Consider the following 16,087-nt stretch of genomic DNA (forward strand, 5'->3'; position numbering starts at 1 on the left):
GAGAATTTACAGATCAATCATAATAATCATAGTATAATTAACATGAATTTAATGTTTGGATTCTAAAGTTAGGATGGAGAAAACATACTCTCATATTTTATGAAATTTCATTTTCATGCAAATACTACAATTTCATGCAAATACTACTCAACTTTGAATCAACTGAGAATAGTAAACAAATTAAATTGATTTAATAATCAGAAACTATTTGTCTAACTTCTATTTCTAATTTGTTCTATGATTGGGAATCAATGTTCACTAATTGTAAAATGTTATTTCATAATTGAAACAATAAGACATAAGACATTGTTAGACAATAAGACATTGATGTTGTCAATACAAATATTTGTTCAAAACCAATTTGAATTGCAGATTAAATTACATATTCAGTTGTGGCAGGTGTTGCTATGAAACCTGATTCTGTAATTTAAATTGATTTTGATCAAATATAGTGGTATTGACAAAATCAATGTTTTATTCATTCAATTATGGATAGATACCACAACATCTCTTCCCATACAATCAAATCATCAATCTTATTTCACCTAATACATTGTACAAACATATAAAATTGTAGGCCTATCTATGAATGAAAACATTCACTCACAATAAACACATCTTCAACTTGGAAAACCCAAAAATAATCGATACTTCAGTTATTAAAAGTGCAGTACTTCATTTCAAAATAGTTCAGTGTTCCAATAACTGTTGAATGTCCCTAACAATCAAATGTTCAATCTAAGATTGAAGGGATTTTTCTACTTACAAATTTATATCACTTCTTATATATGGAGCAATTTTCGTGCCAGGATATTTGATGACTATTTTAGGAGTATGAGGAATCAGCATCGAATTCTGAAGACTTTTCATGGCATTGGAAGCTGATTGCCAGTTAGCGTATGTAATTAAGGCACTGCTTGAAGATTTCATAAATTTGAAATTAGTGATAGTCCCATATCTGAAAAGTAAGTTGAGAACACCACCATTAGAAATAAACACTTTCTATTTTGAACATTGACGACATGATTGAATCACATTCAGCATATTCCTATTTCGAATGAAGTATTATGATGTTTATTTAGAGTTTTTATGTAATATTTTTTATTTAATTACAAGAAAAATACTAGCACCTTTTATTACTTTCCTTGCCCTATCACCATAGGTAAGGAGAGTATTGCTTTCCGAAAAAAATTAAGGTACCCAAATTTCTATACGTTTCAACGTCCCCTGAGTCCAAAAAAGTGGTTTTTGGGTATTGGTCTGTATGTATGTATGTGTGTGTGTGTGGTGTGTGTGTGTGTTGTGTGTGTGTGTGTGTGTGTGTGTGTGTGTGTGTGTGTGTGTGTGTACACGATATCTCATCACCCAATCAACGGAATGACTTGAAATTTGGAACTTAAGGTCCGTACACTATAAGGATCCGACAAAAACAATTTCGATCAAATGCAATTCAAGATGGCGGCTAAAATTGCGAAAATGTTATCAAAAACAGGGGTTTTCGCGATTTTCTCGAAAACGGCTCCAACGATTTTGATCAAATGCAAACCTAGAATAGTTATTGATAAGCCCTATCAACTGCCACAAGTCTCATATCTGTAAACTGTAAAAATTTCAGGATCTCCGCCCCATCTATGCAAAGTTGGATTTCAGATTCCCAATTATCAGGCTTCAGATACAATAAATTTAAGCAAAAAATTCCAAGTAGAAAAGATTGAGCATGAAAATAAGCTTGAAATTCGAGAAAATGTGATTATTCAATTGCAAACTGTTGGCAACTATTGATTATATTGATTATATTGATTATATTGAATCATTTACTATAAAGAGATAGCAGACCGTGTGTGTCTCCAGCGTTATTGTCCTGTCACCAGCTGGCTTTGATCTTTGAATAGTAGACTTGTGATGCGCGTGAACACTAGCGTCAGGTGATCAATTTTCATAACGGCAGGGAAAGTTGTGTGAGTGCGCCACACCAGATTTTTTTTCTTTTCTTGTAATAAAGCTTGTAATAAATTTTTTGTGGGAAACAAATTTAAATGAGTCCCAAATATTTGGGCGAGTGCAGGGGTGCCGGGGGGAAGAATTTGGAAGGTCTGGAGGTTTTCCCATAGCCTCCAGTGTAGTATGCAACAGATTTGGTGTTCAGTTTTCTCAGCGATCTTATAGTTTTGGCTGAGAATTTTTCGTATTTGGGAAAACTTCAAATTTTCGATGATAACTCAATTTCCCGGGTCGCCATTTGAATTTGGTTGAAATTTAGCTATGGTTATAGGTTTATCTCCGGGAGCGATGCTGATTTCAAATGTCGAAAAAATTTGGGGGTCTCTAGGGGGCCAGGGGGGTGAAATTTTCGTAATTTGGAGGTTTTCCCATAGCCTCCAGTACGTTCCCTAATTGATTTCGAGGTTGGTTCTTGGTGACAATCAGCCGTATTGGCTGTGAATTTTTTGTCTATGTGGCTTTAATATAATAAAGACTCGCGCTTCGCGCTCGGCAGGGGGCTTCGCCCCCTGCACCCCCAGTAGGGTGGGTTAGCAGCCTCCGCGCTCACGACTAGTTTCTGCCAATCTTGTCAAAAAATATCCAAGGCATAGTGATGACACTCAAATCAATTTTTACGATTAAAACAATCTTGAAAATTTTATGAATGAATATCAAGGGAAAGGGAATCCCAGAAATTTTATAAATGACCAGCATTGCTTGCAAGGTAGAATGAAAATAAATCATGAGAGGCAGTTATTAATTGTCATGAATTGACGTATGCCACATTCAGACATGGAAACAAACAATAAGTTCCGTATTACATTATAACACACAACGCTATGTCGTCAGTGGGGCACCAGAGTGCCACCAGTGGTGTCCGTTTATAGAGCATGTAGGGACACCAGAAATGGTAGCCGAGCTGACCCGAATAAGAAAAAATCTGGAGCTCGTAGTTTTATGAACGCAATAAACACTTGCTAGGACACTTGTTGTCTTGATGTAATACGGGCCTTAGAGATTTGATTCTATAAGAAATAAGAAATTCTCAAACACTTCAATCAATATAAATGTCACTAGAGATGAATTTTAGCAGCTAAGGCCCAAATGCACCAGCTGGTATAACGGAAATAGATAGTTTAAACCCGGAATGAAACACATTATAATAAATAATGCGACCACACCTTCTAGCAGGCCTAATCGAAGATTAGCGTTAAACGCATATGGTGGATGGCCCTAAAATATTTAATTCTTAATGCATGAATTCAGGGCTACTTTCTTGTATTTATAAAATAGAATTATAGTACCCTTTAAAATTATTTTATTAATTTTAAAGGGTACTCTAATTCTTAATATATATTGTGTTTCGGATGGACACGTTATACCGTCGGTCATGGCTGTCTAAAAAGCAGTCGTTAAGTCATGTCAGAGGCCCTGAAATATTGTTCAGTTGCGACCTGAAAACTCTGACACCAGACCTGATCCAGCCAGGTCACTCGATATTATTTTTATTATAATATATATCGATACTAATATAATATCTAAATAAGGCTCTTTGCTCTATAATATATAAAAATAATATACATTTGTCAGATGAGTCCAGGATTTGATAAACTGATTAGTAATTTGGAGGTCAAAGGTCAAAGCTGGCGACAGACGAGCGTTCCAACGCCACCAGAATGTCCCCCGATTGGCTCTTCTCACCAACAGCTGATTCTCAGCCAATCGTAGGACATTCTGGGTGGCTTGCTGGTACGTTGGAACAATCGACAGTGGCCAGCTTTAGATTGACCGACTTGGTTGCCTGTCAATCAACAACTAGAACCATACTAAGTATATCCAAGTCAACGTTGGGCAAACTTCCAACTAAGAAGCGTTTATGAAAACACAAATGAGTATCAAAATTTGGAAATCAAAATCTGATGCTCAAACTCAATATTAATCATAATAATCTTCGAGAACTCACCTCTCAAAGTAGCATTTAACTATTTCCGGATTTATTTCGAATGCTATATTTCCCACATACAGTTCGCAACATTTGTATGGATTCGCCACGCTGAAAAAATGAATAAATAAAATATGATAACTAACTAGTCTGAGCACACAGCACAACGCACCTCTTGTTTTGTTCAATTTTGCCATAGCCTCTTGTGGAACTTAATCTGGCTTACTTTCATTTCAGTAAAAAGAGATAGCAACACAATTAATTTAAATTTTTCAAGCCAATAACTGCAATCTTTCAAAATAAAAATAAAATCTGCACTTATAGACCGATAATCCTTGTTTTAGTTCAAATCACATGAAATTTGGTTTTGTTTCACATTTACAGTCAGTGGTTGTCATTAGTCTTGCAAACGTCTTACAATTATTATGAGGATGTTTCAAGTTCTATATGCTTCAATAAGTGTACTTACTTATATAAATAATGAATTGAACTTCTGACTGTTTATAAAAAACATGTCTTTCAGAAAAATGTTATATTCATAATTGAATCATATTATTCCAATAATTAATAGAGAACTAATTTCATAGTACCCTTTTTTCCAAAACTTTTTCATATAAGATACAACTAATTTCGGCTTTCAAGCTATTTTCAATGTTGTATTTTATATGAAAAAGGTTTTGGGGATCACTGTTTCACATTCGATGTTTTAATTGAAAGAGATTGTATATTTGCAATAATCGATGATACTTTAAATGTGCATACCTATTGTTGATTATTTTAAAAGAGTGAAACAACTCAAATGTCCATCACAACCATTGAAAGGGATCCATCTATATGGGAATCATTATCTACTTACTCAGTGAAAGGATCATTATTGTAATCGTATATATCCCAGACAGAATGACTGGAGATTGCGGCAGAGGAAATCATCGATAAGGCATCACTCTGATCATCATCCTCTTCATCTGAATCATAAATTTCGTCATCCTGCAGTGATTGAGTCTTTTCAACGGCGTTGGATTTACAGCAATCTGGATTATCTAATAGAAATTGAATAGCATCCTGTCGATAAAAACAGAGGATTAGATAACATATTAGTTCTTTCTCTTCTAATTACAAATATAAGAGCTCTTATAAAAACAAATATCGGGACACCGAGCTTCGCTCGTTATTTATTCATCGACTTTTGATAAACCGAACACAATTCTTTAAAATGATTGGGGAAGGACTAACAGGCACAGCCAAAACTGTTTCTTCCAGGATTTTGATTTATACACTATAAATAGTCCAGAAAGTAGGTTATGTTCCATACACTTGAATTCAGTTTCAATTTTCTGTTCAAACATTTGAAAACACAAAAGTTCTAATTTAGATTATTTACAAACCAAATTGAATAACAAAATAAAACTCACTAATCATTTAAAATTGTCAAATAATGATCAACTTTGAAAATTATTATATACTCTCGTTTAGGAGGATTATCATGTCATGTCAACAAATCAGATTATGTTGATCAAGTCAATTAAATTGTCTAGCTCGATAACATTTCTCGCTGATTGATTATGATTACATAGCTGGAATTTTCCAAGGATGAATTATCCTTTTCATGTCCTTCAGCGAGTTTTCCCAGGGATGAGACCTAGTGCAATCGAATTTTATATCATAAACCTACTATATTCCAAATATCGTGAAAATCGTTAGAGCCGTTTTCGAGATCCGTTGAACACAAATAACCATATAACCAGATAGCCAATTAACCAGATATAAAAATATAAACAGATATACAGAAATTGCTCGCTTATATAATAGGATTAAAATTGGACCCGAATGCAAAACAATAGTAGGTTATGAATATTACAAGTAAGAATTCTATTCTAAAGAATTTGTAATTTTTAGTCATTATTTACAATTTTACAATATATAATTTAATTGTATGTTCAATCACATATACTAACTCATTCCTTTCATTACAACTGGCATACTAGGCCAAGCAGTGAATTATTCTGCTTTTCGATCTGGCATTATTCAAAATCTAAGATAATTACTCAATTATTTGAGTAGATCAATAATTTACTAACGTTCTCAATCATTTACTAACCATAGGTCATTCATCACTTTACTTTCCAAATACATTTACAAGAGGATACTTACATCAATAGAATTGCAACATCTCATGGCAAAAGAAGCCTGCTCTCTTGAATAGCCCATGTCCGATAGCTTTTTTACTTTGAGAAACATGAGATCATTTGCAGCTTCTTGGCACTGAGGATCATACTTCAGCACTTCTTCGAACGCCTCTTCAGCCAAATCGTGATTCTGAAACAGATATATAGAAAAATTGAAACTTCAACGTTCAATTTGGAAAGGTACTGTAACTCTAATAGTGTAATTTATAGGTCTAACGCAAAATGTGATAACTACTAATTTTATTATTAATGATTTAATTAGTAAATGCTCCATGTACGGTATATTGAGTTTATGAATTCGGAAAATTGAACTTCTGACTGTTCATCAAAAACATTTCTTTCAGAAAATGTATATTGAAAGTTTGATCTGCTCATGATTTTTTTAATAGCTGCAATATTTCACCTGTACAAAGTTGGCGAGGTAATAATTATTCTTATTCAACCTTGCGTGCATTCAGACGTCAGTTTTCAATAATTAATAGAGTGGCATTCTTTAAATAGGTTTGTATGTATTATTTGAGATAGAGAAAATTACTTTCATGCAGTATTTCTTATTAAAATAGAAACCAATATGTGTAGTGGGGGTTGATCAAGAGCTGCTTTGGGAAATACACTGGATCACAACAACAACAACGCAAAATATGTTAGGCCTACTATCAGAAAAAATGTATGTGAATCGAGAAGAATAATTTAATTCAAAAATCAACACAAAACACATGATAAAAATGCACACTTCACTTATAAATTTGTCAAGGATAATCCTAAAGCATAATCCAAAGCAAGTGATGACGTTGAGAAGGAGATGACATCGCTTGAAAATAATGTAAAACAAAAGCAGATAACAGCTCAAAAATATTAAGCGTATTTCAAATGTCATGTTCAACTTTATTATGTCAGGCAATGTGACTTGGACAAATTGTAAATTGTGTTACTACTACAAAATAAGTAATGTGAATTGGATGTAATATAAAAGTATTTAATGAATAATCTCACCCCTAATCCCAAATAAGCTTCGCCTTTTCTCAAGTACCCAACAGCATAGTCTGGAGCATAGGTGAGACCCAGTATAGCATCTTCAAGAGATCTGAAAATTATTATATAATTAGCGAAACCGCTAAAAAATATTAACCCAGTCAAATATTAAGCACAAAAGCAAACAACTATCGAGAAATAAGGTGGATACTGATCTGATTCGTTTGTAACATAGAGAGAGGAAACTGAACCTCTCTTTCTCACTCGATAATGATAATAGAGAAACGGCGTTGATTTTATTTTACTGCATATATCTATATCATCTTCTACAATATTTAATTCACAAAAGTTTGTGAAGAGGGTTTATTTAGAAGATATTCTAAAAGAACAGAAGAAATAGAAGAAAAATAATTGTTCTACATCCTCCAACAAAATATGTAAAGGGTTAAAAATGAAAAAAATCTGGATTTATCATTCTAGTATAGGTACAAAATATGAGTCAATAAAAACTCAAACTTGGTAACAAGTACAAAATTTCGGAAGTTGCAGGTGAAATCTCGTTGTGGTAAAGGCTAGCTGTAGATATATTCACTTCATTATGATGATGTAGAAATGAAAAGTCGATACTTTGACATAGTCTACTTGGTAGATTTTCTCCTCTGCATTCTTCAAAATAATTAACCAACAGCTTCTTTGCTTCTTATAATTTTTCTCACATGAACTGAAATTTCATTCAATTATATCCAAACTGTAATTATTGAGTACGGTGTACAGAGAGATTCGTTATCAAAATAATTCTGATGAACAATGAATGACGTAAATGCATTGCGTGTCAAGGCATGAAATTAATTTATTGACTTGAATTTCTAATCAACACCCAACTTACATTTTATGATACAGAAACCTCCATTTTGGAATTGATGACCTTGAAAATTAATATTAATACACTAATCAGTTAGCAATAACGTAATTGAGCTCCCTAAATTGGCGCTAGTTGACTTGTTCATTTATAAAATGGGTTAAAAACAAAAACCCATCAACTTAAATTAGATCATATTCATCTGTAATTGCATCCACAAATCAATCAATAAATAAAAAAGACATATTTATTCATTGATTAGCTACTCTTTGGTAATTGATGTTTAGTATATAGTATAGATATCACTAGTTCCATAATAGCAGAGCAATGATAGATGCTTCCTCGTTCCTTTCATAACTGGGGTACTGAAGATGAACCACAACACATATAATTACATACCTATTTGTAATTGAAATCCTTCAAATACTATAGATACTTCAACTAATTTAAATATACTTACTTCTGAAATTCTTTAATTTGGTAGAAACAAAAACTTCTATTAATGTAGAGTCTAAAATCTTCAGGAGCTACTTTCATAGCCAGTGTGTATTTTTCTATGGCACTTTTAAAATTTCCATTAGTAGCGCAGGTGAATGCCTCAAGTGCTAAAGGTGTAACCGGATGATCCTCATTTGTAATCCAATTCCCATTTAATATCTTTTTATCAGATTTTTCTGTGTCATTCTGTTTTGAAATATTCAATTTTTCCAGTGCTTTATTTATGAATGCTGAATTCAAGTCGATCTCTTCATCTTCTTCGGCTCTGTAAGAGAAAATAACACAAAAATAATAGATTGGTCCGCAAAGAGGTCAATCAATGATGAACTAAATAGAGCAATATACAGTAGAGCATTATAGCATTAGTCAATCTGAAGTTTCCCAATAAAATATTTAGAAAATACCTTTTATTGAAAGGTAAACCTTGATATAGGGTTACCACTTTGGTGTGGTTTGGTTGCTAAGCCTCATCGCTACCACAAACTATGATTTCTTTACTAACAAGCTGAAATAAACAGCAAAATACGATGCTATGCAGAATGCACACACAAAAAGATTATAATATAAACGTAGACAAAAAACTATTAAGAGCAAACTACTTACTTAATTGAGCTTCCATCTTCGGGCGTTTGTTGTCCATTCTGATTTCCCTTCTTTTTTTGTTTCTGCCTTTGCTTTTTCTGTCGTTTTTTCTGCTTTTTCAGTTGTTTGTTCAATAACGATTCCTTCTCTTTCTTTTCCTCTTCAATCAATTGTCTGGCCACTTCATCTGCTTCATCCACTGTGAAGTAATACAAAAGAGTAATATATTTTTTAATTTATTTATAAACACTGTAGCCTACAGTGTAGTAACACTTCGTTTGCTTCATCCACTGTGAAACAGAATAGTAAAATATTCTTTTCCATTTATTAATATACACTGTACAGTGTAGTAACATGGTGAAACGAAATTTGAAGTAATCAAATCAAATCAATTTATTTTCCACATTGCATTACAAAATAAAAAATGTAAAATTACATCAATTCAATTATAAATAAAATACATAAATTTAAATAGAAAATTATACATTATTACATTAATATTAGTATACAGATGGCGTGGAATTCCCCCAAGAAGACTATACGTCTGTGAATGAGGAGAGAGTTCTTGCATGAAAATATATCTTTCATGTATCTTTATCTGTGCTATGTACTATTAACTTTATGTTTTATACAACCTATATAAGTAAATGTAACTGCTGTTTATAGTTTATTGAAAAAAAAACATTAATACCAGAGCAGAGTTGATTATAAATTTACAAGTGGGAGAGCAAGGGAACCCTAGAAAAATAATTTATTAACGAAGCGTTTTTACAACTTTACTATATTATTTTAAAATTAGTTTAGGGTGTGTGCAAACAGAGAGCGGTCAGGCGTTCCAAATTCCAGTGGTCTAAAGGTAAGGTCAGACTTATGCGCCACGAGCATGCGCATTTCACTTCTCATCAGCTGATGCTATTACATATGTATCTTACTGTTTCTGTAAAAATACAAATATAAAACATATGATGGATGAAAAGTGAAATGTGCGTGTTCGTGGCGCGGTATGTACGCACCTTTAGAAGGGTATAGATATAATTTTTATATTATAATATATAATATATATATTATTAAATTTATAATTTTTATATATTATGGCAGAATAGTTGAAAGACATAGATTATACCTATTCGAGAGAAGAACCGTTTTTAGGGGAAGATCATTTTTTCAAAATTGCCAAACGATTTGAAAATTTTAGAAGATGTTGAAAGGTTTGGTATTGAGTTAAAGGAATATTTGGTAAGATTATCCCTGTACTCGTTACAGGAGTATTTATAATATTTTATGTGTATGACATTTGTTTGTAACTAGTATTTAGGTATTTAGTATTCCTTAGTATTTAGTATTCTGTGACACTATTCATATGTATTTTTATATGTTTATGAATAAAGATTTTTTCAATTCAATTCAATTGATATCTATATTAATATTCTCCCAAGGTCACTCAGACCGCTGATCGCTCACTGTGTACTGTGTGATGTACACACACCATCAAAAGTTACTATGGAGACGACTCAGATATGGAAACCAATAGGATAGCAGATTGCTCTCTGTGTGGTCGGGCTCTAAGAAAAATTTTATACTACAGATATAAATTAGTTAAAGGAATAGTTGAAAGTTAGGGGAAAGATTCTATAATCTATCAGTACTGGTTAGATGTTGTGATATCTATCCATAATGAAAACACTGGGATGTTGTCAAAAGTATCACTTATTTATTGTAAAATTACAAACGTGTTTCAATCCAATGGTGTCATCTTCAATGTGAAAAATTCAAAACTCTGAAATGATTCAAATAACATTTCAAAGTTTTGAATTTTTCACACTGAAGATGACACCATTGGTGTTGAAACATGTGTTATTTTCAAATAAATAAGTGATATTTTTGACAACATCTCAGAGTTTTCATCATTTTATACTATTTCATAGAAAAGTAATAAAGAAATAATTGAAAGTGATAGAGTAAAGTAAAGTAACGATCCTAACTATATAATATTAAATGTTTGTAGTGATCAAAAGGTATATTTTATCAAATCACGATGAAAATAGAATTTGCATCTTTCAAAATATGATTTGAAAAATTAGAAAGCTTTTAACAATTTGTAATAGTCTACAAGTTGATCGTTCACTAAACAATTGATAGAGTTTCTAAACCAACTACTCACCACATTTGTAGCAGTATTTCTTTCGATGAGGCTGAGCACGCGCACCAACCTCCTCCGTGTGCCCAGAATGCCACTGATGGAAGGACTCGTCAGAGTCATCCGAGTGATAGCACTCTATGTAAGCATGATGCCGTATCTGATCCAAGATGGCGTGCATCATATAGGGATCCACTTCGGGATTCATGGCCCTCAGCAAGAACACCCTGCACAAACTCACTTTATGAACCATTCGACAAGATATAAGCATCATTTTTCAACAAGAAAAAATTATGTATCACTAGAAATAGGTAGGATAATCTAGCAGAAAAAACCAGTCTTAAAAATAAAATAAAACAGAACCAGATAATTATGCACTCTATAAATGTTTCAATTAGTATCTGTATTAAAGAACTTACATTTTCATAGCTACTAAAACACAATAGATTTAGAAGTACACTCTAGAAAAGAAACACTTTAGAAATAGAAATACAAGTTTATTTCATCAGGAGTGATTTTCAAGTGAAGAATTTTACATTTATTTAATTTTACTCTTGAAAATGGCTCTTGAAGAGTTGAAACTAGCTGTGATAAATTGAAGAGTACTTGATAAACTCTATTGTGTTTCATTACTCTCAGTACCCAAAATAAGGTTTGGTAGAGTTAGTGGAAAGGATATTTTTAATATTCTTTCCGAAGAATGGACATTGATATGTCCAAAGCTCCGCCAATTCATGTAGATGCATAACAATATAATTATCAATAGTTATTACATCACAAATTACTTTTATATATCATATACAGTTCAATAATTATTTTCTTAGTCTATATGTAAATTCATCTATAATTTTGCTGTATTGTAAGCTATTGTATATAAGTGTATAAGCCAGTATATATTGTAATATACATGAATAAAGTACTCAATCAATCAATCAATACCCCTTAAAATTAAGTTTAATATACAAGTATACATCATACAAAATTTGAACGTTTGTGTTGTGACTTTGAATAATTGAAATAATAAAATTTAAAATAGGCTACTGATTTTAAAACATGATATCTATTGATCGCAAAAGCAAATTTTTATTCAAAAGCCACCTCTTATCTGTCATAGTAGAGTAGAATCGTATGGCTTTTTAATGGTTGAGATCCTATTGTGACAATATCTCATCCGTCCTGAATACTGGTACGTATATAATTGAAACCGTTAATGGGGCTTACGAACATTGATGGTTGTAATATGAAATCTGCCATTTCTCAATTATTACGTTATTTCTAAGTTATCAAATTCAACATTAACGATGATAGGTTTTCTATGGCGATAGATTCGACCATATCCATATTTTCAGTGCACTCTTAAGCTGCGTTTACACCAAAGCTATTAACAAAATGTTAATATAATATATAATATATCTATAAGGATTAAGTTATTAACATTTTGTTAATAGCTTTGGTGTAAACGCAGCTTTAGAAGTGTACCACAATTAACATAAAAAACTTAAAGCTTCTAAAAATTACATTAATAACTTGATAAACAACACTTTTAAATGAAATTTAAATAAATTAAAAATATTGCCTCTAGTTTACACTTCATATTCTAGTATACGGTTTTGGAATTATTGAGCAATAGCAATGAGATACTAGGGAAGCTACAACTCAACTTACAATTGAAATGCGTCTTCCTCAGATATCATATTGGAAATTATTAAAAAATCCAAAAAAATAAATTAATCACCCCAACTTTATGTAGAACATAATTACAGTATAGTTTTAAATAATAGCCTCCTACAATTTGTATTAGCCACTAGTCAGGTGCTAATTGAAGCATTCAACTTCTTTCGAAAACTTGACAAACAGCTGTTGAATAGTTTGTTGTCAAGATAACTTTAATTTGCAATATCAAATCAAAATTTATTATAATCTTTAGCAAATTATTGTACAAACTTGCTTGAATTTAAAAATTTAGAATTTTTGTTGCCAAATGAACAATTTTATGATGAATTTTGAACGTACGATTTTATGGGTTATTATTAATTCTACGAGATTGAATGGAAAACACATGATTTTGCGTAGATACACATGTTGTGTTTGCCAAGTTATGTTTAATGTAAAGCCTGGTTCACACGCAATGATATCATCGCAGCAATCTGATTGTACCTATAATCGTTGCAATAAATTGTACATCGACGCTCCATCAACATGCAACGATTTTTTGCCCCAACTTCCTTTGCAATTTTTTGACTTTCCTCTTTTCTTTCTTTCAGTTGTGATCAACATGGAAGAGATACTGTTGTGGTCCCTTTATGTAATTTGTTCGGCGAAAGTATGGAGAAAGAGACGATTCAAACCAAGAAATAAGTGGTGTCGTTCTTGGCTTCTCAAGAGAGACAAGTTTTTGCATGTGACTACTGAGAGAGTTGAGGGATGAACCAAATGACTGACGCAACTATTTGAGAATGACAGAAGACTCATACGTTGAACTGTTAAACTTCGTTTCTCCCCTGATAAAGAAACAGGATACAGTTATACGAAAATCAATTTCTCCCCATGCCCGACTCACCGCTATCCTTAGATATCTTGCTACAGGGCGCAGTTTAAAGTATATGGAATTAGCCTACTGGTTACTGGACTGAACAGATGATCGGAGCAATTTAGTTTGATCAATAAATCAACTAAATCACTGTCTACACGCTACAACCTGTCGCTTAAATCTTGCCAGATTGGTGCAATCGTTGCCAGGTTGATCAAGTTTTCGATCAACCGTTCAACCCCTATACATCGCGATCAATTTCGCTGAACCGCATCAATCTTCCGTCCATACGCTCCAATTATTGTAACGATATGGTCGGTACCGATTAGATTGGTGCAATATATCGTTGCGTATGGACCTGGCTTGTTGGAATATATAAGGACGTCCAAAAATTGATGTAATTCTAGTCACAAGGTAGTGAGAAAGGTCCGTTTGGGAATCAATTCCAAAAAGCTGAATTTTCTTACAATGATTCTTGAGTATTGGACAGTTTACGTACAAAAAAGTTGAGCTTCTATCCTAGAGAATTATACAGAGTGCCCCAAAGTTATATTACTTATCCAGTTCTCTGCAATTCCCGCCAAATCGAGCAATGGGAGAGAGAAACTCAGAAAGCTTTTTTTGTATTATAAATGAAATTATTCTGAGCTCCCTATCTTTATTGAGTGCTGAGTTACAATCTTTCAAAAACGAGACAAATTTTGGAAAAATCAATATTTAGAGGAATCGACGATATCTTCCGATTTTTACTATTTGAAGTTATGATTAAAAATCCCCTTGGGCTCAATTTTGTGAACTACAACCTGAAACTAGGTAGACCGTTCTATATTTAATAGATTTCCAGGTACACCCGGTAACAAATTGCCTTGCATTTGACCAGTCTTGTCCGAACCATTATAGGACCTGTAAGAGATGAAAAGTGGCGAAGTAGGAAAAACAGCGAAATAAGTGAATGCTTGGGAAAGAGGACATAGTACGATTTATCAAGTGACTCCGGTGGCTTACCAGAGACTCAGGTGGCTGGGGCACGCCGAAAGAATGGAGAGCATAAGGTTGCCAAGAGTTGTATACAAGGAGCGGCTGTTTACACGAAGAAGACATGACAGACCAAAGAAAAGATGGCTTGATGACGTGCAAGAAGGTCTGTTTTCATGGGAAGAAGAAGATGGAAAGCGGGAGTTGCTGATAGGGATTGGTGGAGAGGCTTGGTGATGGAGGTCAAGGTTCACGTTGGACTATAGTGTCGCATAGTAAGTATTTGACAAGTAGGTTTCCATGTCAATGGTACTGCATTAATGGTAACAAGCACGTAAAATTACATATACATAGTGCAGATTAACTGATGATCAAAGCTGAAGATTGGATGTTTTTCGAAATACAATGTTCTCAGGTCTTCCTGAAATTTATCTGAGATAGAACCTCTAAAGGTGCGTACAGATATACGCGCCGCAAACATGAGCAATTCACTTTTAATCAGCTGACTATATCTGTATTTTTACAGAAACTGTAAGATACAGATATAAAAAGCTTGGCATCAGCTGATTGAAAGTGAATTGCTCATGTTCGCGGCGCGTAAATCTGTACGCACCTTTAGACTGTAGAGTAAAATATTACGCCCAGAGGGATTTTAAATAATAAATTTAAATATAGAAAATCGGAAGATAGTCAATTGAAAAATAAAAAGTGTACTTGAAATTTAATTTCAATTCAATAATTGTAGTAGTGCTATAAGGCAAAGTGAACAACATAAGTTGTTCACAATGTTGACAAATTGCAATAAGCCTAAAATACATAAATTCCTGTAAACTAAAGTGAATGATGGCTGAATGCTGATTAATGGATTTGTTTAATAAAGCAAAGTTTGTAAACAAATTCTTATTATAAATGTTAATGCTTTAATTCCTGGCCTGTTTTTATTCCATTGCAAAGCGCAATATAAATAATAGAAGTAGCCTACATACTAAGTTATAGATTCAAGAAACTACGGTACAGTACTATTAAATTAAAATAATTTTATAAACATCTGTTTCATGAGTTAATAGTTGCTGGCTGAGTAAAAAATTGAATGACCAGTTTGCAGCCGATAATAGTTAAAGTTACAACAGAACAAATTATTTTAAACACAAATTCTCGGTCAACGTACCTTTGTTATAGAAATAGCATTGAAAGATGATCTAGCGTTCGACAATTAATGGCGTGAATTAAAACTTGAATCTTGAACTTTGGCTTTTAACAAACGATACTGAGCAAAATGAGAAGTCTAATTAATCAACGTTAAAAGTTGTAGGGCAGGCGCAATGTGCAGGTGTTGAAGTAACAAAGAAGAAAAAGCGCAAGTGAAGTACGAAGAAACAAAGTACCGCACGAACACGACCTAACCTAGAAATTGGAAATACTC

The 16,087-nt window shown here is 32.9% G+C and overlaps 1 protein-coding gene across 3 annotated transcripts in view; it reads right to left on the minus strand.

Annotated features, from left to right (window-relative positions):
• Nucleotides 1-16,087, minus strand: part of LOC111056079 — an 82,146-nt gene that overhangs the window by 10,860 nt on the left and 55,199 nt on the right. Inside the window, exons 1-9 of one of the 3 annotated variants that reach the window (XM_039419217.1) lie at nucleotides 12,825-12,987; nucleotides 11,184-11,386; nucleotides 9,044-9,221; nucleotides 8,403-8,705; nucleotides 7,105-7,195; nucleotides 6,077-6,241; nucleotides 4,782-4,987; nucleotides 3,947-4,036; nucleotides 767-958 (exon numbers count right to left, since the gene is read on the minus strand). In XM_039419217.1, the coding sequence (XP_039275151.1) occupies nucleotides 767-958; nucleotides 3,947-4,036; nucleotides 4,782-4,987; nucleotides 6,077-6,241; nucleotides 7,105-7,195; nucleotides 8,403-8,705; nucleotides 9,044-9,221; nucleotides 11,184-11,386; nucleotides 12,825-12,853 (1,457 nt within the window). In that variant the 5' untranslated portion in view covers nucleotides 12,854-12,987. Of the gene's footprint in view, nucleotides 1-766; nucleotides 959-3,946; nucleotides 4,037-4,781; nucleotides 4,988-6,076; nucleotides 6,242-7,104; nucleotides 7,196-8,402; nucleotides 8,706-9,043; nucleotides 9,222-11,183; nucleotides 11,387-12,824; nucleotides 12,988-15,832; nucleotides 16,073-16,087 lie in introns of those variants that run through there. The other 2 variants (XM_039419223.1, XM_039419231.1) reach the window with 2 other exon arrangements.

This window comes from Nilaparvata lugens, chromosome 1, assembly GCF_014356525.2.
Source record: "Nilaparvata lugens isolate BPH chromosome 1, ASM1435652v1, whole genome shotgun sequence".
Taxonomy (NCBI): Eukaryota; Metazoa; Arthropoda; class Insecta; order Hemiptera; family Delphacidae; genus Nilaparvata; species Nilaparvata lugens.